The sequence below is a fragment of the Cryptomeria japonica genome, chromosome 9 (assembly GCF_030272615.1).
Source record: "Cryptomeria japonica chromosome 9, Sugi_1.0, whole genome shotgun sequence".
NCBI lineage: Eukaryota > Viridiplantae > Streptophyta > Pinopsida > Cupressales > Cupressaceae > Cryptomeria > Cryptomeria japonica.
The window spans coordinates 505,966,517-505,994,377 of NC_081413.1; the positions used below are offsets into that span (position 1 = coordinate 505,966,517).

At 35.1% G+C, this 27,861-nt stretch overlaps 1 protein-coding gene across 1 annotated transcript; it reads right to left on the minus strand.

Annotated features, from left to right (window-relative positions):
- Positions 1–2,794: 2,794 nt before the first annotated feature.
- LOC131048297 (uncharacterized) lies at positions 2,795–3,988 on the minus strand. The gene has a single exon (XM_057982195.2). The coding sequence runs from the start codon at positions 3,691–3,693 to the stop codon at positions 3,052–3,054; it is 642 nt and encodes a 213-aa protein (XP_057838178.2). The 5' UTR covers positions 3,694–3,988; the 3' UTR covers positions 2,795–3,051.
- Positions 3,989–27,861: the final 23,873 nt, after the last annotated feature.

A 27,861-nucleotide genomic window follows, 5' to 3' on the forward strand; every position in this document is an offset into this window, starting at 1 on the left:
TATTAAATAATTACCTTTTACAATTAAATCTAAATAAAAGAAACCAATTTAAGTTGTATTAAAAAATTGTATTTTCTAATTCACAAATAAAATAAATAGAATGATTCAATCATTGATTTTTCAAAATAAACTTGCTCATTAAATATTATTTCTCTAAATATATTAATAAAACTATAGATAACATGTTAGCTAGAGGAATCAATAATTTTCTAGTGTCTCTTCCCATGACAATATCATGGGCACTACCAGGCTTGAGAGGGTTAATTATGTTGAAGATGGCTTTGTTAAATTTTTCTTATTTACTATTATGGGGATTAATTGAAATAATTAGATGGAAGAATGTGCTATTATTTTGACTCATCAATATGCTTGTGAGTTGGGTTATAAAAATATTATTTGTGAAATTGGTTCTATAATCATAGTCTCTCCTTTCAATAGAAAGAGGACTACGAATATTTATAATAGCTAGTGATTTTAGGTGAGTATATTCTTTGTATTACTCAGTTTGAGGTTGTGTTTTTTATTCATATCCTTAAGGAATCATTGAACTCAATTGTAAAGTGTCTTACCAAATGGGTTACTGAGGAAAATTGCAATAGGAATGTCTTTGAGTGAGAATCTTTACCTCATGAAAGGGCCTCTCAACTTCTCCATATTATTCACAATAGTCCATCCTGATGTCACTCTTTTCTCTTTATTATAGATCAAACTTGATGATTTCCACCCTTCTATAGAGGCTTTGTGTTGGTCTTAAGACCTTTTTAGCTTCTTTGGTATGGATACTATTTTGATCTCACCATCCTTGCTAATAGGAGACCCCATTCTTTTCAAACCATTGGTGTTTGATGGGCTTTCTAGATCTTTCGTTGGAGTAGGTTTGTAAAAAACCATTTTGGGTCTTGTATTTTTTGCTTTTCTTTTGGCTCTAATGATTTGAAATATTTTACTATAATGTGTATTGAGACTCTTTTAATATATTTTATTTATTTTTCATAAAAACATAACAATTTTATCAAACAATTTGTATTTGATACCATCTTATATGATTTAATATTTAAAAAACTAAAAAATAATCTACAATTTTTTTAAATAATTATGTATTATTTAAATAATTAATTGTTAAAAATATTCTTAATTAATAATGAAGATTTTTTTTAAAATAAAGACCACTATCATGCATTTTAAGTCTAGAAGACTCTCACTTATGCATTTTTGTACTAACAACAATCATAAAAAATAAAACCTATCCATCATTATTGATGAAGACAACTTTACATTTTACACCTTCCTTTAGCACCTGTCAAATCCTCTATTCCAATATGTTTTTCTTGTCTTTCATATATAAAATATTTTATAATGAAGATATTTTATTAAATAAAGATCACTACCATGCGTTTATGTTAGAAAACTCTCATTTATCATTTATGCAATTGTATACTAACAAAATCATAAAAAACAAAACTATCCATCATTTTATTGATGATGTCAACTTTATATATTACAAATTTGTTTAGCATTTGTGATTCCTTTATTCTAATATGTTTTGCCTACCTTTCATATATAAAAAAATTATAATGAAGATATTTTTTCAATAAAGACCACTACCATACATTTCAGTCTAGAAGACTCTCATTTATGCAATTATGTACTAAAAACAATCATTTAAAAAATCACAACTATCCATCATTTTATTAATGAAGACAACTTTATATAGTACAACTTGTTTTAGTACTTGTGACTTGTCCTCTACTCCAATAATTGAATCCAACAATGTTTGAGCTAACATTATAAACTATGAGAAATTCTCTCTTTAACATTCAGATTTATAACTTAACTAATAATTAAACCATCTCTAACATGATGTCTTAATCTACTACACTACTTTCTATTATAATTTAAATATTGAGAAAATATATTGATTATATGTAAAATTATAAATCATCTTCAAATTTTAGCTTGAAGATTTCTAGATTTGTTTATGATAAAGAAAAATGTTGACAGGATCAAATCTAACAATCTTCCAAATACTTCTACTTACACATCATCTACAAATTTTAGCTTGATGATTTCTAGATTTAATTATGATGAAAAAAATATTGATATGATTGAATTCAATAATCTTCAATATACTTAAAATAACACATCATCTTCAAATTTTAGCTTGAAGATTTCTGACTGATGAAAAAAATGTTGACATAATTGAATCCAACAATCTTCAATATACTTCTAAATACACATCATCTTCAAATTTTAGCTTGAAGATTTCTAGATTTGTTTATGATGAAAGAAAATTCTAACATAATCGAATCTAACAATCTTCAATATACTTATAATTACACATCATCTTAAAATTTTAGTTTGAAGATTTCTTGATTCGACTATGATGAAAAAAAAAAAGTTGACGCAATTGAATCCAACAATCTTCAATATACTCAAAATTACACATCTTCAAATTTTAGTTTGAAGATTTCTAGATTCGTTTATGATTAAAAAAATGTTGACATAATCGAATCCAACAATCTTCAATATACTTAAAATTACACATTATCTTCAAATTTTAGCTTGAGGATTCCCGAAATGATTATGATGGAAAAAAATGTTGACATAATCAAATCCAACAATCTCAATACACTTAGACTTACACATCATCTTCAAATTTTAGGTTGAAGATCTCTGAATTCGACAATAATGAAAAAAAATATTGACATGATCGAATCCAACAATCTTCAAACTAAAAATTGTCTACCTCATTAATCTTCAAATTTATTCTAGATTGTTTAACAAAACTGGCAACTAAACAAAAAAATTGATCAGTTTCTACTACAAAATTGACTTAACAATTAACCAGCACTTAATCTCAAGCAATAATGGCCGTCATGGCAGAAGAAGCCTGAATATATGCACATATTCATTATCACACACGTACATATGATTTAATTCCCCACTCTGCCACCACCATACAGAGATGCTCTCCATCTAACTCAACAACAACTAACTACTGAAGAAACAAGAAAACCCACACAAATATACAGAAAAAACTAACAAGAATTCTTAACCAGAACCCCTGTCCAACATTTCTCTGTACTTTGAAAACGAATCCTGCCTCTGCAATTTCATCTCATTGTAAAAAGAAGCAATAAATTCCTCAGCCTGCCTATCAATCTCTGATAACTCAGACCTGGTTGAAAGATAGGAAGGAGTAGAAGAAGTTCTTCTAGATGGGTCAAAAAAATCTTCTCCACACTGAATGAATTTGGGTATGGTGGAATTTATAACAGATTCTGCTTCTTTTGCAATACAGGGCATGGTGGCCATCAGAAAACGCTGATCCCATCGACCACCATGCTTTTTTGGCCCACTGTAACTCAAAAGATTTGCCCTCCTTTTCACCATTGGAGTACTGCTGCAAGAAAACTCATAGTCCATGAAACCCAGAGATTTCTTATTGTTATTCATATAACTACCACCATTACTCACATATTTGTCAAGCCCACCAAATTTTATCCCCCTGCTGATAGCCATATGCAGATCTACAGCCATTTTCTGCAACTTTTTTGCTGCAATTCCTTTTCTGAGCATCATAACTGCAAATCTGAGAACATTCCACAGCCGAGTCCCACGAGCATTGATCTTGAATTCTTCAATCTCCATGTCTTTTCCTTCTGAAATAGTTTGCATGGCCATGCAAGACATTATGAACGTAGTCTTATCTTAAACAAACAACCCACTTCACTGATCTCTCTCACAATTCTGCAAATTGCTCTGCAAGTTTGCAGGCAATTTGTAACAGGCAGATTGGTCACAAATCTACTCTTGGCTTATATCAATAAAAGCTTTGTTCCTCAATGGGACCATGGAGTCAAACCCACTTCCTCTAGAACCATTTCTTACATTGCACTCACCGAATAAGTTTAATTAATACTGAAAGATGCCATGATTGCAGGCTTCTATTACAGTTTTACATTGCTTTGGCATATTAATATATGTGGGGATATGGTATTAATTAAGAGAGTGAATGTTTCCAACTAATTTCCCTGCATGATTGCCCTTCTATTATTGGGTTTTTTTGTCAACTTTTAAGCTTTCTGGGTGAATATGATAGTCTTAATGGTGTGCATTAAAGTCTACAACTGCTTACCCCGTACGTTGATTTTTTTGTCCACACAAAATAATGTTCACACAGAGCTGTTTAAGCATCAAACTCTGTAATAATTGTACAGTTGAATTTGTTATGGACATTAAAAAACTTTAACCTAGACTGCCATTGTCAGCGGATTAGTAGTCACTATTTGGCAAGAAATATCTAAAATGGAGAAAAACATTTGATAGATAGTTAAAAAAATGGTGATGGGATATGCTTGTTCCCTGCAAGTGGTTATTCAATGGAAGCATGTGGTCCTGTGGTTCATAACATAACATGGCCTTTTCACATTGAATTAAGTAGTAGACTCCAAAAACATGGTTTGACAGCTTAGCTGTTCTTTCCTCCTGGTTTATCAGAGAAGCCATCGTGGACGCTACGTTTCTCCAATCCATGTTTATCTTTGAACCAATTCCTTTCAGCCCTTTATTTTATTCACTACACATGTTGGGATGGGGCCAAAGTGAATATTATATAATTAAGTACCATACCTAAACTTCCTAGGGTGCACCTAAGTTTCAAAGAGTACTAGCTATATACCCATATTTTAAGGGATGAAGTTGGATGTTTTTAGGTTTATGGTCTAGGGGTTGAGGCCTACATTATTCACATAGATGATTCAGATTCATATTCACATGCTCTTAAAAGAGTCGAGGTCTGTATTATTGATGTAAATAGTCCGGGTTCATATTTACATGTGCATGAAGAAGTAGATGAAAAAGACATATTTATTATACCCCTTTGTATTATTGATGTAAATGGTTCGGGTTCATATTTACATGTGCTTGAAAAAGTAGATAAAAAAGACACATTTATTATACCCTGATTTTAAAGGATGAAGTATGTCTCTAGGTAAATGTGCTATGGGTTAAAGCCTCATGTAAATGGTTTAGGTTCATATGTACAGGTGCTTAAATGAGTAGGTAATAAAGACACATTAATTATATCCAAATTTCAAGGGATGAAATTGTATGCCTGTAGGTAAATGGACTATGGGTTGAACCCTATATGTATTTACATGTGCTTAGAGGAGTAGGTCAAAAAGACACATATAAATTTATACCCAAATTTTAAGAGACGAAGTTGTATCCTCTAGGTAAACAGGCTATGGGTTTTACATGTGCTTAAAGCCGTAGGTAAAAAGACAAATATAAATTATACCCAAATTTTAGGGAAGTTGTACATGCCTCTCGGTAAATGGGCTATGGGCTAAACCCTATATATATTTAGATGTGCTTAAAGGAGTAGGTTAAAAAGACACATAAACTATACCCAATTTTTAGGTAAATGGGCTATAGGTTAAACCCTTAATGTAAATGATTTAGTTCATATTTATAGTTGTTTAAGTAGTATAGATCTATATTATTCATGTAAATAGTTTGAATTCATATTTACATGTACTTAAAGAAGTAGGTTAAGAAGATATATAAACTAGTAGGTAAGAAAGACACATATAAATTGGTAGGTAAGAAAGATACATATAAACTGGTAGGTAAGAAAGATGTAAATATGAGACAAGAAAGACACTTATAAACTAGTAGATAAGAAAGATACAAATATGTGGTTGATACCTCAAATTTTGGATGATTTTGTAAATAAATAGTAAATTGTCCATTTTTTATTGAAATAATCTAGATGTAAATTATTTGGGTTCAAATTTGTTTATATTTAAAACATCATGTGAAAAAGATAAAGGCATAAGATTGATTCCCCTAGTTTTGGATGATATTGTCAACAAAGATTCAATTGATGGCTTTTATTAATATGGTCCAAGTTCAAGTCTTTAGTCAAATGTCACAATTTGAGGTTGTAAAATAAAAAAATAATGAAATTTTGACTATTTTTTTAAGAGCTAATAATTGTGTCATCTAAGACCATAACTTATTCTAGAGAAAATTGTTTAATTTGACTATGTGACATATAATCATATTTGATTGTGTTACTATGACTTAGTCTTGGTGATCACAACATTAAAGTCTAAACGTTTACTTCAGGAACTTGTAAAGTAAGTTTAAGTGTTGATAATTATAAGTCTAGGTCTTTTATATTCCAATGGCCAATTCTAATTTAAAATTTTACTTTGTGCAACTTATTATACAAATCAAAGATTGATAAAGGATAACAAATAAATTATCTTCTAGTGCTCATATTATAACAATAAAAAAGTGCTTAGGAAAAGCTTTCTAAGAATAAGCAATTAATTTTTAAGATTCTACAATATATATCAAATTATTTACTATGATTTTAATGGTAAACATTAATAGATAAGGTGTTGATGCACCCAGGAGCCTATGTTGAAAGCCAAACCACAAAACTCCACCAAACAATGAGAAGAAACCACAAGCTATTTCACCAGTTAATGTACACAATGCATTGATAAGAATGAAATGTTTACAAATGTATAAACGTCATGCTTACAAACCTGAATTCGAGAGAGTAGTGTACAAAAACGGAGGATAGATGACCCAATCAGCAAAGAGAGTAGGTATAACCACTCTTGCACAAAAAATTATATGCCTCACCTAATAGCTAATAAAAAATGATGCATCTAGGGGTAAGTGCACAAAGATGGTGTGCAAAAAGGGGGGTATAAGTGCACACTTTTTTTTTTCTGAAATCAAGTGAACCTCAACTTGGAGGCAAAAGTTGAAAGCCATCCACTCAAGATATGAAGATAATCAAAGAACAAATATTATAATACTTTCAATCTAGTTTCCAAACTACTAAACTTTTTCAAAATTGGATAAGATTAAGGGGGTCAAATCCTTCGCGCACGAAAAACAAACCCTGATTTTTTTTGAAAAACATAACATAGTATTCGACATGCACATCAAAAAAGTCATAGTTAGATTTAGTATTTTGACAAATCATTTGGCAGAAAGATAGTTAAGAGTGAGCACTAGAAGTTGTGTAATTTTTTGTTGAGTATTTTTTTTTAATGATTTTTCTAATCGAGCACATCCTAAAAAATTAGGTACCTGTTTGTGCACGAAGCATAACTTGCACCAAAACAATCGAAAATACAATTTTATTTTTTTAAATTGTAAAGCATCAATTGAACTACAATAATATATACAATTTTTTAAATTTGGATAAGTAGATCAAAAGTTATTAAAAAAATGGTACACGTATGTCTCTAAGAACTATGGAGACACTGGTAAAAGAAATTCAATAATAATATGTTATTGTTGTTCAAATTTTTAAAAAATTATATGGTTAGAAAGCTCCAAAGATGGGTGAAAATATGGTGGGAATTTTAGAAATACCCACTTGATGAAGTGTAAACCCAATGATGACAAAGTTGAGAAACCAAATTGATAAAACATAACATGTCAAAAAGGAAGGAAGTGGAGGGAAATCAAACTTCCAACCTGCAACTTTGTCATCTAGGCCTATTCACAATCCTAAACAGTCAAAAGTGCGTATGGGCTCCCTGTACTATAAACAACATGTACGGGGTATTTTTAAAACAAAACCGCGTATGAGGTGTCTTTACAATAAGCAACACGTACTCAATGTTAAAGCTAAAACATGTACACACTTTTGCCTGTGTTTTAAATGTGGGTGTGTACATACATATATGTATATGTATAATATGTAAAATATGATATTTCATGCATATATATGCATGTGTGTGTGTGTGTGTGTGTGCTCAGATTGTCGCACCTGCATGAGAGAGGCAAACAACACAAACACACCAATGGGACATTATGTTAGAGATCAAAATTATTAAAACAAAAAATGAAATAAAGATCTTAAGCGCGTCTCATTGTTCTCTATCTCCAAGGATCCTTCAAATCAAGGTGGCTCTCAGCTTGGAAGAGCACTTGATCTATAGGATGACAACCAAAAGAACGAGGGATATGTGATGATTCCAAGATCCAAATGGATGCAACTATGATCCTAGTGAATGGTGTAGATATGAAACTAAATTATATGATGCAAGATATTGATATGAAGCTAAAACTAGCATGAAAATGGTATTAAAATGACATTAAACTAGCATATAGATGAAGCTAACATGATATATGATAATATGATATGTAAAATTAAATGATCTAATTATTATTATCAAAGAGAGGTTAACAATGCTTGATGAAATTGTTAGGATTATTGACAGTCCCAAATAATACTGAGAGGGGGGGTGAATCAATATCTAACTGGTTAGCAGAATATTTAAACTTATTAAGAACTTTGCATCCCAAAACAGTGAATTGGTAAATAAGAATTAATGCAACAAATAAGGATAACAGAGACAACATAGAGAACACACCATAACACACGATATTTAATGAGGAAACCCGGTGTGGGAAAAACCTCGATGGGATTTGTGACCCACAATATTCACTCACTAGCCAATGAATAAATATTACTTACAATGAGGGGCCTGCACATGCAGGAAGACCAACTGCCTAAAGCACACTGCTCAATAAGAGTCACACTGACTACAAAAGTGGATTATGAAATCCAATACAATGTACTGCTTCAAATCAGCATCAACTATGCCAGGTTCAGTACCGGTTTAAGCTCATTCCATTACCAAAACCTTCGTTGTCAACTATATCACCTTATACACAATTTTCATACTTCCATACATGTTAAATGACCTATAAGATCTCATAGATATAAATGAGTCTTTTACAATATGCCATGTCAGCTTTTACGAAAGATAATTACATTTAAATACAATAAACAAAAGTTTATTCCCTGTCAGCTGGGGTGCCAGTATGCATTGTTGCCGCTGCCAGTGAAGTGTTTGTCGGTGTATGTAGATGTCTATTGCCGGTGTCGGTAACTGTTGGTGGCTTACCAGATGAATACCAGTTGGTTTCCAGTTGGTTGCCAGTTGGTTGCCATCAATGACAACATCAACTATTCTCATAAGAGTGTAGAATGCCAACAATCCCCCCCTTTGGCATTTATGGCAACACTCATGAGAAAAATCCAAAAATTGTTCCAAAAACCAAAGTCTAAAAAGTTACCAAAAATATGTGCTCCCCCTGAGCAAACGATCTCTTCTGAATAATCATTTTTCTCTCTCCACTACTCCCCCTTTGACATCAATGACAAAGGTTGTCAAAAATAGTCAAATGAGTGTAAAAATGTCACCTCAAAGTTTGTAACCGGTTGGTCATAATCTGGAATATATCTACCAAAACCAAATTAAGACTCTGCATGAATCTATTGCTATCGTTCAGGGTTGCCTCAGTTTGTTGGATTGTGCCAGTGAGATGATGCATGTGCTCTTCCGGTGATCCTTCTCCTTGAAGTAATGCCTTGAAGATTTCATTTCTCAGAGATATTAGATTGTCCATCTTAGGACCAAGTTTGTATTTAAGTTCTCTAGTATTTGACTTAATCCTCGCCTTTTCTTTCTCAAATTTCTCCAATTTCTCCTCAAAACCGGCTATTTCTTGCTCAATAACTGATATAGGTTCAGATGAACCAATTATATTATCAGCTATGTCATCTATTTCTTTCTGTACTCTGTTGATCTCCTTTTCTATGTCCTTTGTCAAAAGATGTGGTTTGCATGTTTCTCTGTACAGCTCTTTGTATTCCAAAATTGTAGTGTTCAGTGCTAGTAATAGTGTATTCATGTGTTTTGTGCACTTCTTTATTGTGTCCTTAAAGAATTTATCCTTCTCCTTTTCAACTTTCTCTTTGAAGGTGTCCTCATTCACCTTATCAACCGTTATTACATTGTCAGAAATGAATTTGGACAATGTGTCCAATTTACCTAAAGAATCCTTTACATGATCTATGTTACATTTTGGTGCAATCAATTTAAGAATTGGTATGGTGTCATCAATTGCCTTGTAGTCCAATACATTATAGTCTGTTATCTTCTTGATTGAATCCAGGAGTACCTCTGTTACATCAGTAGGTCTGAATTCACTTGATGAAGTGCGGATGTCTGACCTATTACCTTAATTACCTCTGTGCTTCCAACACTTGTAACCATTTTGCTTGTGTTATCCTCTGGTGGATCAATCTTAGTTTGCATTTCAACCAGTAAAGGTTTGTTTGATTGTTTAGGTGTCTCAGTGATTGCTGGTTTCTGTGCTTCAATATGTACCTTTGCCTCAGTGGGTTTCTCTGTATACTCAACTGTCGGTGTCTCAGACTCAGTAGGTTTCTCTGTGCTAGCATCTATACCTTCAGTATTCTTCCCAGTATCCAATGGTTGCTTTGTTTGTAATGATTGCTCTGTTGGGATCTCAACCTCAACAGTCTCTACCGGTTTTTCAGTAATGTTGCCATTATCATCCTTAACCTTTGTAGTGTCCTTTTCCACAACAATATTCACTTCTTGAGTATCCACATTCATGGTGAATAGTATTTCAGATTTTGGATTAGTGTCATCATGTGTGATACCTTCACTGTCAGTAACCGGTGGATCAACAGTATGTACCGGTGTAGTATCCAAAGGTGGCAGTAAATTATGAGTGATCTTGATGTTTGGAATACCACCAATTTTACCTTTCCCCTTGTCCTTATCCTTCTAATACACCTTGAATTTTTTCTTTGGCCAATTCATTTCCTCTCGTTTTTCTTTTTCCACAAAAAATATATCCCATTTATCAGCAGTCTCCTCTGCAATCTCATTTACTCTACCTGCCATCAAACATACTTGTCGATGACCACTAGAAAAAACATATCTGTTAGCCTCACAAATTAGGCCATCAATTTCCTCTTTTGAGTTAACCGGATGTACAGCTAGAAGCTTTTCAACTTTTAGTTTCTTATCCAATTCCATCACTGCAATCATTTTTGCATCTAATCTTCTATATAGTTCATTAGGTAAATCATCCACTACTTCAATTAAAACCTTTTTGTATATATCCAGATGTAAAATTATACTGTTCTCAATTCTTTCCTTGTCTGAATCTTTGAATGTGTTATACAATTTGCTCACATTAGCCAAATTACCATCATTAGTTATTTCATTTAACAAATTATCTAATGAGGGTATGACCGGTTTCTATTTTTTCTTGGGAGTTAGTTTCTTGGCCGGTTCCCTTACTGCCTGTTGTTTCTTCCTTAAAGTCCTTTTTCTTTTGGGTGAAGGAGAGGGTACCGGCGAAGGTTTTCTCTTCCTCTCAACTCTTTTGAATTTAGCTAGTATCTCATTGTCAGAAGATGTGCCAACCAGTGAAATGTGTGCCTCCGGTTGCAATCCTTCCAACTCACTAGCCATTATCCCAATAAAGTTCATAACATTTTCTTTGATTTCCTGTACCTTCTTTGATGCATCCCTAATATACTTTTCTCTTTTCTTCCTTTGCTTCATTGTTTTGACACCACTCTCTATAGTTTCAGCACTACCAAAAACTTGTTCTGTTGGTTCTCTTGGTGCATCTAACAAGGCTTTTGCATATGTCTCAATAATGTTGAGATCTACCTCATAGTCTATTTCAATTACCCATACAGTCCTAGGAAGTACATCTTCCATGCATGTCTCATCCTTTTTGATGACAAAATAGATTTCTTTGTCATATTTGTCCACTACACTCTGTGGTAGTCTTTCTCTAGTTTTCATTTTAGCTTGAAAAGCTTTAAAGTATTCAGTTATATTGTTGTCTTTTGCAGTTCCCATGCCGGTAAAAGCTTCCTGTAATTGTTTTCCTACCGGTATGTCATATCCAAAGTCTTTTGGTCCCATACTGGGAATTTCCTTAGTGAAATACAACATTATGCATACTAAAAGATTACCAAAGTGAAATCATGTCCCTTTCTTATCTCCTTTAATCTTTTTCAAATTATCAATGAGTTCATTTTTCAGCCATTCACACACATCAATCATTGCATTGTTGTTGACCATTTCATAAGCACTAATAATGCAAAGACTAGAAACTAAATTAAGTCTGCTTGCATGTGTAGTCTTGTAACCAAGTATCATACTTGTGAATCTCACATTGATGTCTTTGATGTCATTCACTCTTAGTGATCTACTATCTGATGTTGCTCTAGTTAGAGTCATTACTTTGTTGTTAGGAACTTTCTTTGTTTTGTCTAGTCTGCTGCCAGTTGAGGGTAAACCAGTTACTACCCTAATTGCTTACCGGGTAAATTTGCAGATAGAATCCAACCATAGAAATTCTCCATGTTCTCTACTTGGACAATTCTCACTACTTCTCTCAAAAATTCAAGGATATTGAATATCTCAACAAAACCTAAAGTCTCCTCAATCTTGTGTTCAGGTTTAACAGTGTCATTTTCATCACAAATTACCATTCTAAATATTTTCAATAATTCCTCAAAACCTAATTCTTCAATGTTGCAATGAATATAAATCCTAGGGTCTTCAACATAAGCTACACCTTTAGGAATTTTTGAAAATGCCCCTATGGAATCATCTTACTTAGCTACTTCGGGAATTATCTTAAACACGGGCCTAGGGCATTTTACGTTTTCCACAATAGTAGGGTTTGCAATAAATTCGAGAGCAGAAGAAGAAGCCATTTGAAAAAAACCTTTAGCTACCTGACAATGCTTGAAAGAAATCGCTTCACACCTTCTCCTTGAATGCCTTAGCTCTTTTTCGCGCTCTCTGCTGATTTGAATTCTCGGTGAATCAAAAATGAGGGAAATCTGATGATTTATAATGACTTTTCTCTCAACAACTACACTAAATGCTTGTCGGTTAAGTGAAAACTTAACACATCTGTCGGTAAAGAAGAAATCTATCTTCTCACCATCGATTGAGGGTAATCTGTATGATATTTAATTTGCTGCAATACCCCCAAAGGGTTACTTCTCAGTTGGATGAAGAATCTCCTATTGGTGGAGGGTTACTCTATTCTACCGGTGAAGAAATAGTCTCATCAACATTCCGATTTGTCTTCCTAATCCATTGTTTTGAAAATTCTTGCTTTACCTCATCTACCTTTTCTTTGCCTTTCAAACTGGATCCTTTATTATTTGTCGGTGAAGTCTTACTTCTATAGAATTTTGCAATATGTCCAATCTTGTTACAAGCATAACAAGGCACATTATTCCTCTGAATAGATTTTGCATATCCTATGTCAGTTTGTGTTCTGCATTGATTAGATTGTTGGCATTTTTCATGTTTATGTTGTGATTGTCATTGATGGACACACACTTGTATTGAGATCCCCTTTATATGTATGAGCTCATGCTCAACCGGTATTTGTCCCAACCGGTATGTTGTATTCTAGTCTTTAGACTAGTAGTGATTTTGCAAAATGTGTTTCCTGGTCTGAAGCAGCATGACGACCCCAAGCGGTTCGCAGATCACAAGCGGTACGAGGGAGCAAAGTTGCACAACACATTCTTACCAGTCTTCATTTTTGTCAAACCGGCAACCGGTATTTTGTATGAACCGGTAATACTCTGTGATGAGTTACCAACTAGCATTTTGTGATGAGTTACCAATCCACCGATTGTTTGATGGTGCCGACACATTAACAGTGATTCTTGTGTCGTGTTGCTAAGTATGTCTAGGTTCATTGAACCTGGGAAATTGTAAAGAAATCCTATTGGACTGACATGAAATCAGATTCCTTTAAAAGGACATCATGTCTAGGGTTTTAGGTTGTTGTGAAAAGGGTTAATGTTGAGCTAGGGTTTAAGGTGGATGTGGAGTTATTGGAAGAGCGATCTTATCTGAGAAGATCGAGTTGTAACTGAGAGAGAGATAGAGAAGACTGAAGTAATGCTGGAATGCATTAGCTGTGAGCAATACTGGATCTAACCAAGCAGTTTGTGCTATTAGATAGATCAAACACTTATTGATTACTCACATCTTTAACAAGTCAGTAGCCCCTAACCAGGTAGGCCTCAAAACCTTTGTAAAATCCTCTAACAAGGTGGTTCACACATGTGAATCTAAAATCCTCTAACAAGGTAGTCTTTAATTGGACTTATCTTCTAACAGAGATTGAGATTCCTAACAGGATCTATTCTGGTGAAGAACATTGTAAGACCTTAACCGGTCTGGTTTCTATTCTGCAGATAGTAACTTGTGAGTTCCATCTCACCGTGGTTTTTCCCAGTTGGGTTTCCACATCAAATATCTTGTGTTATGGTTGTATTGCTCTTGTGGGTGAATGTTTTATTCGCATTTTGGTTTGTATGTGTGGTAACCGGTTTGACTGTCAGACTGCTTTACTGGTTTATCTTTAGACTATGTAAGTGTTTTAGTGCAAAATTTTTTGGCATACTAATTCACCCCCCCCCCTCTTAGTATTCATCAATTGGTATCAGAGCCAACCTTTCTATAAGTTTAACCACTTGGAAAGAGATATGGGGGAATTCACCTTGAGGGAACTTACTCAATGGCTCACTAAGTCTGAGCAAGCCTATGATGATCTTATGGTCAAATACAAGGCATCTCAAGCAAAAAGAAGAGAACATGCAGAAAAGTTGATGGAACTATCTGAAAGTAGTTCTGAAGATGAAGCTATCATGGAAGCTATGATTGCTGAAGTGAATAAGTTGAATGATTCAAACTCCAATCTGAGAAAGGAGTTGGAAGGACTGACTATTCGGTTCAGTCAAGAGCTTGAGAACCGGAGAAAAGGTGAAGATCTGGTAAAAGACAGAGATCATGAGATCTCCAAGTTGAAACATGAGATTAGTGCACTAATTGCTCACCTTCATGAGAGTAGAATGGAAAAAGAAGACATGCAAGGAGAACTGAACATTGCCATCTCTGAAAATGCAAGTTTTATGGAGACAAACACTGCTATTTCCAAAGAACTCTTTGAGTCAAAGGAAATACTTGCTAAGTTTGGCAAAAGTACAGTCAAGCTAGAGCAAAAGCTTGAGTCATCTAGACCAGCAAAGAATACCAATGGTCTTGGTTTTTCTGGACATGAGGAAGGAGAATCCTCAGGAACAAATGCTGAAGCATCAAAGAAGCAACCGCCACTCAAAGGAAAAGGTAAGCAAAAATTCAAACCTGTTTGCTTTAACTGTCTTAAAGAAGGACACACTGCCAATGTATGTAGGAGCAAAGCCTACAATAATTTTCCTTATTTTATTAACAATGTACCTAGATTCTATAAGTTCAATGGTCATTGTTATGCATGCAACAAGTTTGGGCATAGAGCATTTGAATGCAGGTCTGTAGTGGATAACACTGGAAGATATCCTCAAAGGACCCAAGGAACTGGTCCTGAATCTTTTAGGAATCGGAACCACAACCGGTTTAATGACTTCAATCATCAGTCAAGAAGCAGTGGTCATCAAACGGCAACCGGATGGAGAGAAAGTTGTATGATCTATCATGGTCATGGTCACACTGCTGCAACATGTAGAAGGAAGATTGGAAACATGTACAATGGACCTTGGAGAGCACCTGGACTTGTTTGCTATCACTGCAACAAACTGGGTCACATTGCAAGATTCTGCAGAAGCAGAAAAAGTATATTTGATGATATACCAGTCACTTAGGAAGGAGAAATAGATGTTGAAAAAGTTCAAGGAGACATGAAGAAAACATGGAAGAAGAAACCAACAATGTCAGAAGAGGAACCGGTTTCTGCACCTAGTGTGGAAATATTGGAACCGGCAAACTAAGCCACAAAGGCTTAGGGGGAGCAAATGGTGAAATGCTTTCGAACCCCCGGTTAACACCAATAAAAGACCTTAACCGGTATGCTATACCTGTCGGTTGGCAGAAGACCGAAAACGGTAAAAAGGCAAATTAGGGTTTACGACCTAATAGAGGAGCATTAATGATGGTAGGTGAGAGACATGTATAAATGCATTTTTCAAATCATTTCTCACTATTTGTTTTCGAGCAAAGAAAAGTTTTCAAGTGCAGAGAAAAGAAAAGGCAATTTGAGCTTAGATTTCAAGAAATTGGAAAACTTTGAAAGAGATTCAAATCTAGTTTGCAAGTGGTAGTGGAGAACTCAAAGCGGCGATTTGGCATCCGACGGAGAGCGAAGTAAAGCAAAATTAGGAAGCCCTAAATTCACGTTTGAAAGGTATTTTTCATGTTCTTGAAATACTCTTAAATGGCTTCCGCATCTCATACCAGTTCAAGCACATCCATTGAGTCAGAAAGTTTCATTCAGAGGAAGTCCAAGTATAATGCTTTGTCACAAGTTCTAGCTAGAGTCATAGTCGAAGAAGGAATTTCAGATTATATTGATTGCAAGATAGAAGACCTAGGGTCCTTAGCCATTCATACTCAATTAGGTCTATTTTGTGGAAAGGACAAAAGGATCAAACCGGAGTTCAGTATCTTAGAGAAGAAGAAACTCCATAATGCGGTATACTTTCTGGAAGATTTCACAGAGGATCACATCAAGATCATCTTGAGCAGAGTCCATGGTGACAAGATGTACCTAGAGAGAACACATGATATCACGCCTGAGGCAATTCATGCAGTCATCGGTTTCTGCAACATAGGGGAAGTGCCAGCCCTGAGAACGGTAAGCAAAACGGAAATGACCAAGCTCATTGGTTTGACAAGTGATTCATGAGGTATGACAGTTAATCCTATCAAGGATGAACTGGTAAATACGCCTGCATGGTGATAGGCTACAAAACATTCTCAGCCAGCAGGATTAATTCTGTATCTGCTGCAGCGGTAAATGCCGCTTACCGAATGATTGTAGAGGATAAATCATTTGACATATGCACTGGTATGCAGAGGCAACTCCTGTTAAATCTTAAGGCAATCAAAAAGGAAAATTCACTGAGATCTAAGTTTGGACAACTACTGGTAGGGTTGTTTTTCTATTTCCAAGGCTACTTTTCGAGTGTAGGAGATGTCCAGTGGTCCCTTGACCAACTGGTAACCAAGCAGATAAAGGAAAGTGTGCAAGCCATTGGAACCGGCTACCCTGAGGTACTGAATAAATACTTTGATGAGTTCAGAAGAAAGATGAGTTAGAGGGTATGAATCTCAGGTGACATAATGAAGAAGTATGAAGATGACATCTGTTTCACTATTCAGGTGGACAAATGTCTAATGGAGGTTGTTGAGCCTAGAATGGAGGAAGTGGAGCCTATGGGCTATGAGGTCATGTTTGACATGCTGGAAGGGTATGCTTCAACCCTTATTGCCTCGCCTCTTGATCCAAAGGCTAAGCAAACCAGAACCTACTTGGAGAGGATCGCACCGGTTGAAGAACCATCAGTGAAGAAGGGAAAAGAACCGACAGCTAAGAAAGCTAAGGCAGTGCTTGCAGCATCAGCACCAGCTACCACTGTGACTCCAAGAGCGACCAAGTGGTCACTGGCAAAGAAGAAACCGGAGGCAACACCAGCAAAAGTCTTCGAAAGAAAGAGGAAGACTAAGGCAAATGAACCAGACTCCGAAGAAACCGAGTCTGATGAACAACCAAAGAAGGCTAGACAGACGAAGAAGATGAAGAAGAATGAACCGGCAACATCCGCACCGGTAAATATAGATATCTCCTCTTACAAACCTTTGACACATTGTCAAAGAATAGTAAAGAATATTAGGAGAAAGTTACTTCATGATTTAATAGATTATTATGATGAATTCAATAGTGAAGAAAAAGATGAAGTATTGCAGGAAATCATTCTTTATTTATGTAAAAATGACCGGTCACCATCAGAGATTAAATCTCAGACACCGGATTCATTATTTAAAGCATTGGATAACAAATGGCACATTGCCATTGAAAAGGAACAAGAGATTAGGGAGAAATTTTTTGCACAGTACTTCCCTGAACTCTCAAATTCAGAATTATTTGATGTATTGGATCAAAATAAAGGTCTCTTCTTCACATGGAGAAGAAGACTCTGGTTGTTGGAGGGGAGAGTTGATGATGTAGAAAAGGATACACATCAACACATGGCCCATGCTATCAACTTTCACAAAGCTCGAATGGCCAACCTCCAAACGGAAAAAGGAACTGGTTATTTCCAAACCGGATGAGGTTTTTGATGAGGAAGGAAACTTGGTGGAGGAACCAATCGACACCATAGATGTCGATGCCCTGGATATAGAAGATGTCACTCAGGACATACCTTCTGAGGGAACTGAACAGGGGCAATAGGCCGATCAGGGTGGTGAACAAGTTGTGGACACACAACAAGCGGCAAAAGAATAGGAAGAGAAAAAGAAGAAGGATGAGGATGAGAAATAGAAAAAAGAGGAAGAGAAGAGAAAAGAGGAAGAGGAGAAAAGAAAAGATGAAGAGAAGAAGAAGCAAGAGGAAGACAAGGAAGAAGAAAAGAGAAGAGAAGCGGAAAAGAAGAAAGCTGAAGAAGCCAAGGAACGAGAAGCGACAAAAAGCTCTCAGGTGGAGACTCCGAAGGCAACCGGAAGTCAACCCTCACTGGTTGATCTCTCTAGTCCTATCGATCTCCAATCTGCAAGTGAGTCGGAGCTTATGCAGAGCATCAAGGTTGCTCAAGAGCGCCTTGAGATCATTCACAGGAAAAAGGAACAGGACATCATTCAGGCAGCTGTAGACACACTTACCAGTTTAATCCCTGGTACTAATCTTCCTGACACTGATTCATCACTAGCACAACTCAAACTTCTGTGTACTATAGTGGATGATCAGGTGCAGGGTCTAGAAGAAGCAGCAGAGGCCAATGTAAAGAAAGAGCACCAAAAGGCTCTTAATGTTGCTCTCGTGAAGAAATTAAATAAGCTTAGGACTAAACTACTAAAGGATCAAAAGGACATAAGGAGTGCCTTGGATGAGGGAAACTTGCTACTCAGCAAAATCTATCAACCTCGTCTATTCTGTGATGATGTACTAGCCAAGAAGCAACAACTTCAAATGGACTTACAGTCCTACTTGAGCACATTCAATAATCCTTACGACTCCTTTGTAGCATATGGGCAAACCGTTCACTAGTTCCAGATCCAGTCAGCCAAGATAGAGCAAGAGATCAGCACAAGGTCTAGGGATTTGTAGGAGCTTCAACTGGTATTACTTCCATGACTGCAAATTCTCCAGAAATGCTATCTAAACCTGGATGCCTTGACAGTCACACAAAAATTGAGCACAATAGATGCCATGGAGGAACAGGTATCACAAATGCAGACAGAGAAGGAAGTGGCGACCTCCTTACTTGAGTCCTGATCTCTTTCCATGAAACAATTTTTGCAGGACTATAAAGCGGTTTTTGACAAGTATTATTTATTATTGTCATAAACTCTTTTATATATATATGGAAACAGGTTTTTCAATGGTACTTTGTCATTGTTGGCAAAGGGGGAGAAGTATATGGTTTTAAAATTTTGAAATATTGGTATATCAGGGGAGAAGTATATCAAAGGGAGAAGTATCTGTTTTGAAATTTTGATATATGTTGTGATATATGCTATATGCTCTGATGATTATGCTCTAAATGCAAAATTGCTTTACACTCTATTGATTAAGGGATAGTGTATATGCTTAGGGGGAGCAATTTTGTTAATGGCAAGTTTTTGTTGTAAAACACTTAGATGTCAAAATTTTATTTTCCTAAGTGTTGCCATCAATGCCAAAGGGGGAGATTGTTGGCATTTTTGATGTTTATGTTGTGATTTTCATTGATGGACACACACTTGTATTGAGATCCCCTTTATATGTATGAGCTCATGCTCAACCGGTATTTGTCCCAACCGGTATGTTGTATTCTAGTCTTTAGACTAGTAGTGATTTTGCAGAATGTGTTTCCCGGTCTGAAGCGGCATGATGACCCCAAGCGGTTCGCAAATCACAAGTGGTATGAGGGAGCAAAGCGGCACAACACATTCTTACCAGTCTTCATTTTTGTCAAACCGGCAACCGATAATACTCTGTGATGAGTTACCAACCGGCATTTTGTGATGAGTTACCAATCCACCGATTGTTTGATGGTGCCGACACATTAACGGTGATTCCTGTGTCATGTTGCTAAGTATGTCTAGGTTCATTGAACCTAGGAAATTGTAAAGAAATTCTATTGGACCGACATGAAATCAGATTCCTTTAAAAGGACATCATGTCTAGGGTTTTAGGTTGTTGTGAAAAGGGTTAATGTTGATCTAGGGTTTAAGGTGGATGTGGAGTTATTGGAAGAGCGATCTTATCTGAGAAGATCGAGTTGTAACTGAGAGAGAGATAGAGAAGACTGAAGTAATGCTGGAATGCATTAGCTATGAGCAATACTGGATCTAACCAAGCAGTTTGTGCTATTAGATAGATCAAACACTTGTTGATTACTCACATCTTTAACAAGTCAGTAGCCCCTAACCGGGTAGGCCTCAAAGCCTTTGTAAAATCCTCTAACAAGGTGGTTCACACATGCGAATCTAAAATCCTCTAACAAGGTAGTCTTTAATCAGACTTATCTCCTAATAGAGATTGAGATTCCTAACAGGATCTGTTCTGGTGAAGAACATTGTAAGACCTTAACCGGTCTGGTTTCTATTTTGCAGATAGTGACTTGTGAGTTCCATCTCACCGTGGTTTTTCCCAGTTGGGTTTCCACGTCAAATATCTTGTGTTATGGTTGTATTGCTCTTGTGGGTGAATGTTTTATTCACATTTTGGTTTGTATGTGTGGTAACCGGTTTGACTGTCAAACTGCTTTACCGGTTTATCTTTAGACTGTGTAAGTGTTTTAGTGCAAATTTTTTTGGCATACTAATTCACCCCCCCCTCTTAGTATTCATCATAGATAAGTGTCAATATCTTCCACAAACATAACATTTCACATTCATTCTGCAGTTTTATGAATTATGACCAACTTTGTTGCATTTGGAACATTGACCGGTGAGTGCATTAGTGTTCTGATTGTTTCTAAATCTACATGGATTTGCTTTATGACCATATTTGTTGCAATTGAAATATTTGCCATTAAACTTGTAAGCATTAGGTTGTCTTACCGGTTTACTGTGATCATGATTGTTTGCAGTACTGAAACTTTATCCAACTTCAAATCCAAGTCCATTAGTATCTCTATTTGGTTTCTGACTTTTCAACATATCATCAAGTTTCTCTGAAATTTTCTTGAATTTCGCTTTGTGTTGATTTGCAGTAGCTAACTCATTTTCCAGAATTCCCTTTTGTCTCATAAGTTCAATTTTATCATGTTGCACGTGAATCAGATCTGTCTTCAACATATCATTTTCATGATTGAGTCTTAGATTTTCATTTCCAGCATCATTGAGTCTCCTAGTCAAGTCATCTTCATTCTTCTTTCTGTCTTCAATGTCTTTACAAAATCTCATAGTCATATCTTGCATTTCATTCTTCATAGTACTATTTTCTTGTCTCAACTTGTTCACAAGTTCATTAAGAGTTTCCTTTTCATCATTATCATTCTGAATATTCTCATGAAGTTCTTTTCTTTTATTTTGAGCTATAGTAAGATTCTCCCAAAGTCCTTGAATGAATTCTTGTATAGTCCTCAAATCATCTTCAAGTTTGATATTCTTCAGCTTCTCTGCATCATACTCTACAAGAGCTCCTTCCAATTGTTTTCTTACGTTCTCCATTTGTACCGGTGTTAGAATCTTCCTCAAGTTGTTAGGCTTTTGAAAATAGAGGACCAGGCTCTGATACCAATTGTTAGGATTATTGACAGTCCCAAAGATACTGAGAGGGGGGGGGGGTGAATCAATATCTAACCAGTTAGCAGAATATTTAAACTTATTAAGAACTTTGCATCCCAAAACAGTGAATCGGTAAATAAGAATTAATGCAACAAATAAGAATAACAGACACAACATAGAGAACACACCATAACACAAGATATTTAATGAGGAAACCCGGTGTGGGAAAAACCTCGGTAGGATTTGTGACCCACAATATTCACTCACTGGTCAATGAATAAATATTACTTACAATGAGGGACCTGCACATGCAGGAAGACCAACTGCCTAGAGCACACTACTTAATAAGAGTCGCATTGACTACAAAAGTGGATTATGAAATCCAACACAATGTACTGCTTCAAATCAACATCAAATATGCCAGGTTCAGTACCGGTTTAAGCTCATTCCATTACCAAAACCTTTGTTGTCAACTATATCACCTTATACACAATTTTCATACTTCCATACATGCCAAATGACCTATAAGATCTCATAGATATATATGAGTCTTTTACAATATGCCATGTCGGCGTTTACAAAAGATAATTACATTTAAATACAATAAACAAAAGTTTATTCCCTGTCGGCTGGGGTGTCGGTATGCATTGTTGCCATTGTGGGTGAAGTGTCTGTCGCTGTATGTAGATGTCTATTGTCAGTGCTGGTAACTGCCGATGGCTTACCAGATGAATACCAGTTGGTTGCCAGTTGGTTGCCTCAATGACAATATCAACTATTCTCATAAGAGTGTAGAATGCCAACAGAAATGAGACTATAAGTTTGATGCACAAAAGTTGATATATAGAAAATGAAGAATGAGAGCTCTATTTATGGGAAAAATAGGGCAATGGAGGGTTGAGATTGAATAATCTCAACAAGGGATAGGATTGAAAGTTACTCAATCCATGTTTACAATTTTCACCAATGAAATGGTGACAATTGTCAATAAGAGGTGGCTTGAGAGGAGATGCAAGAGGCATTAAATGCCTGAGAAGACATGAAGGTTACCTTAGGAGGTAAGGGTTAACGTTACGTTAGAGTTATCCATTGGATAAAGCTTTTACCCAAGGGGTAAACTCTTGTGCAAGGGTTAATAGGATAAGTAGGGTCAAAGCCCTTAATGCTTGATGAGACCCTTGGTTTAGATGAGGGTTAAGTTAGAGAGAAAGTGAAGCAGTCACCGGTGAGGAGGGACCTCAAGGAGATCAGTCTGAACCGGTCAGCAAGAGTAAACACAACAGAAACACACAGAGCTTATGCAACTTGATTTGCTTTGCATTTTCATATCCCCCATAAATGCTATTGAGTTTATCCCACATCATCTCAAAACATATTAGGTTAGCCACAAAACATAATTATAGTGAAAGTGTTCCAATTTTGGAGATGGAGAGGACCTAAAATAACTTATAGCATCTTGTAATGTAGTCCCAAAATCACACATGTTGGTGCGCATTCTCCCAATTTAGCAATAGGGTAATGTGTAGAAAACATGTAACACATAACTAGTGAACCCAAAAACACATCTTCCAAATTAATTCACTTAATGTGGATCACCATAAGGAATTGTGATACCCAAATACAACTCATCACAATCTTCAAAGATGGTGTAGATCCCTAGAGACATAGTGCAAGAAATAGAATAAGCTCAGTCATCCAAACAACTACAAATTACCTAGAAAACAATTTCCATATAAAATGAAACACTAAATAGATCAACCGAAATCATGAGTACCCCATAGGGACATCCCTAGAACATCCATCAACACTTCTAGATACATATTTCATACTATCAAGCTAAGACAAGCTAGAAAAAACTGATATATAGTTCTTTATTACCAATATGTCAGGAAACATAATTATGAGATAAGGCATTGACAAACACACTTGCAAAACACTTCAACACTTGAAATAAAAAATGATGTACAACGTAGACATTATAAGAATTTCCTCTAAGCTATAGTAACATAAAAATCAATGTGGAGTAATGCAGAGCATTCTCTGGACTAGTCCTAACCAATCAACAAATTGTCATTCCTAGAGACATCAACTGCAACACTAGGGACTTGAAAATATAGTAGTTTAAGATCCATAGCGTGTACAAATTATATCCAAAACTACAAGACCATAACACCATATGTAGTGGAATACAAAGCATTCTTCTAGACTATCTTCAATGCATTTTCTTACAATTTCACTCTTCACCAACCTCTAGAAACCAGAGTACCTTGTAGTACCTTTTGCTCACTTTGAAACATTAGGAGAGATACTACAACAACTTATAGTATGCCTAATACTATTAATAGAAACATATCACTTCATCATCATGCTTCTAGCTTTTATTTATACTTTTAATGCTCATCTTAATGCATCTAATCCTCATCTTAATACTTCTAATTCTCATATCAATGCTTCTAATAATCTTCTTAATATGATATCATCATGATAACATCTCTATTGATAGACAACAAGACATGGCATTCAAACATAAACATCATCACCATTATTGAATCATCACAAGTACCAATACAACATACTGAGTGTAGATATCAAACACCAAGAAGGCGGATATCTATAACCAAGAATATCATCCATCTACATTCTACATAAATGATAACATCTACCAACAATCTCCCCACAATATGATACACAACATTGGGTATATCTTTAATGACAACACACAAGCTGAGGGTTGACATCTATGACAACTCCTAGTCATCAATAACAACATTTGCCAACTATATTAACCTCTCTTAATTTTTCATATCTTCAAGTAGTTTCACCATGGTGGTGATGTTTTAGATGTTGCAAAATGCATCAATTACATTTAGTAAAATGATTTTGGGAGCTAAATTTCTAATATTATTCATCTCATGGGGCTAAATTGATAGTGACAACATGTTAGAGTGGGTGAGTTAATGCTAGGCAACGTCGTGTTTCACACTATAGCTCATCTGATCATTTCATACTACATTATGTTTGTTCTTTCTCTTAAGAACACTAAATGCCAAAAAGTGCCAAATTTTGTTGGGCTATTTCTTAGAAGCCATGGCACCTATGAATATTTTTCATATCTCCAAAGTATTTCACCATGGAAACAATGTTTTATATTTCGCAAAAAGTGTCAATTGCATTCATTAATTTTTTTGGGGGGTATATTTTACATTCTTCATCTTATGGGACTAAATTGACTTCATGAAAACATCATAGTGGTTATGTGAACATTAAGGAAGTCCTTGTTTCACACCCTAGCTATACTGATCATTTTAGGCTACACAGTTATGAATTTCATAGTGTGACACTAGACTATTTACAGATCAGAGCAACCTTAAACTCTTCAGGTATCTCTTTTTTCTTCAAGGTATTCATCATTTTCTCGTTGCAACCTTAAACTAAATCTAATTTAGCTTGGTAGGTGGAACCTAATTATTGTTGAACTAGCATATTAGGTGATTGTCCTATTTATAGATTGGTGACATTTAACCAACTATACATAACTATCTCATTTTTAATCAAAACAAATTCATTTTTCAATGATGAGAATGAGTTAAATGTTACAAAATGCTTCAATTTTATTTATGAAAAGGTTGGTTTATGTGATATTTTGCATTGTGCACTTCATATCACCAACCTAACAATGCAACATTTATATGTGGGTGGATTACTACTATTAGAGTTCTCATTTTGGCACCCAAGCATCTTGATCATTTTGAGATGAATGAGACTAACAAAATTTCTTAAGGTTCTTGAAACCAAAAAAGTGTTAAACTTTTTCATGAGTGTTCTCTCAAACTATGACACCTACAAATGTATCATTTGAACTTGTAGATGGATGATTGGTAAAATTGTCGATACCTATCTTAATTATTGTGAACTCAAATCCATTTTTCATGGTGGTGATGAATGAAATATTTCAAAATGATTCTATTTTATATAATGAAGGGTCCTAGGAATAATATTTTTCATTCTACAACTCATGAAAGTAAACTAATAATAAAAAAACCTTTGATTGAGTAGATAAATTCTACTAAAGGAATACTTTCAATTCCCAATCACTTCAATCCTTTCAGGCTACATTTTACTAATAAATTCTCTTAAAACCCCATATACCAAAAAATCTAAACTTTGATACAACAATTCTCTCAAATTGTGACACCTACAAATGTCACATTTGACCTATACGTGCACCAAATATCCAACTATAAATAGATAACTTAATTTTTGTTAGATCAAATGATTTTTTTAATGGTGGAGACAAATATGATGTTTCAAAATAAAAAAAATATTTATTAAAAGGGTGCAAGAGCAATATTGTACATTCTACACCATGTGGAACCAAACTAATAATGCCAACATATCTAAGTAGGTGATGTTGGAGTAGCCAAAATCTAAAAGCACAAATTGACCTTCCATTAGTGAAACAAAATAGTGCACAAGAGCATGTCTATCATATATAAAATGAGAGTGTTTAAATACAATGAGGAACCTTTCCTATATAGCAAAGGTATATAAGGTAGGAAGGAAAGACTAAACAATTGACTAACCCTCCAAAAATGGAATACTTGTGGGCTTATTTGATAAGTGTGTGAGAAAGTATCAAACATGAATGCTATAGGTGTCTCACAAAGTAAGGACACGTGCCTCAACCACATGAGGTGATAAAAAGCATAAAATAGCCTAAGTAAACATAAGCTAGGTATGCATAGGTCAATCCTAGAAAGGTGATTAGCTAACTAAGTGCATAATGATACTTACAGACCCCCTTAAGTGCCGCATAGGGAGTAATGTGTGTAGGATGAAAATTCTCAGCTACTAGGCCGTGTTAGGTACTCATGTATAAATTTATCATAAACAGGAGAAAAGGAGAAAACTGAATGGAACAAAACTCCTCTCCAAAAGAAAAATGATGCATGAAATGAAATGTATAAATGTGAAGAAGGGAAGTGATAGAAAGACTAATGGTGAACCCCCAAGGACTACTACTATCACAATGCACAAAAATGTGCCCCCCCCATGGGAGAGAAAAGATAGAGACTATGGAGCCCCCATAAGATAATAGAACCTGAAATATTGAATTATGGTCAAAGAAGAATACAAAATGTGATCTTTAAATGTCGAACAACATTTCTTCCTCATGGAAGAAGGAGAATTGTAGATAGGTGCATGAAATGTTCCCATGTCATAATAATATAAGTATCTAAATGATGTACAAGATCCAAAGACAATGAAGAAATCTTTGAAATGTTCTTAGTTATGCTCCATGTGAAGGGTGATGTAGAACATGAACTAAAGATGTAGATGTGTTAACAACAACATTTATATGGTTGTCATCAAAAGTGCCTACCAAATCTATAAAATGGGATTTAGTAAACATGTTCGATATTCCATGTAAGTAATCATCCCAATCAACTATAGTAAAAATACAATTGTGAATATCCTACTACCCTAAATCATGACAAACCAATGATGTAGGAGCACTCAACACTAACGAAGCAGGAGGTCAAGTCCAGCTATGATATCAGTGAAAGGTGTTGGAACCAATGAGGGGGATAGAACTCCAAGGTTCAAATAACCAAAAGGTATATCAATTTGCATGTTGAAGGTATTAGTATCATTTATAATACTCAAACCATCATCAAATTCAACATAAACAAATGAATAAAAGGAATACAATCTAAAATCATGACAAATATGACCCATGGTGATGATGAATCTACCCTACAAATATTTGATGACATGGAATGCGATTTGAACTCACTATTTTTTCTATGCCCCTATGTGTAATTTGATAAATGGAAAGGGTATTGGTGGATAAGGAAGGTACATGAAGCACATCGTTGAATGTTCCTTCACCAATTTCAATAGATCCTTTTCCAAGAGTTGACATGTACATGCATTATTCACCATCACTTTGGTGGGAATGAATAAGGCTTAGATGTAAAAAATTGTTCCTTGGATGTTGTCATTTGGTGTGATGCTCCAAAAACAATAATCCACTTGTGTTATGTGTTGTTTGTAGAAGCAAAGAGTTCCATACCCTTATTATCAACTTTGTATGAATTTGTGGTAGATGAAGATAAAGAAGAAGAAGAACCACATGTCTTGGATGTAGGCAATTGAATGTGATATGTCCCTGAAGAAGATGCCTCATTTTATCATTTTCCTTCTTAAAACATTGGTGTTCTTTATG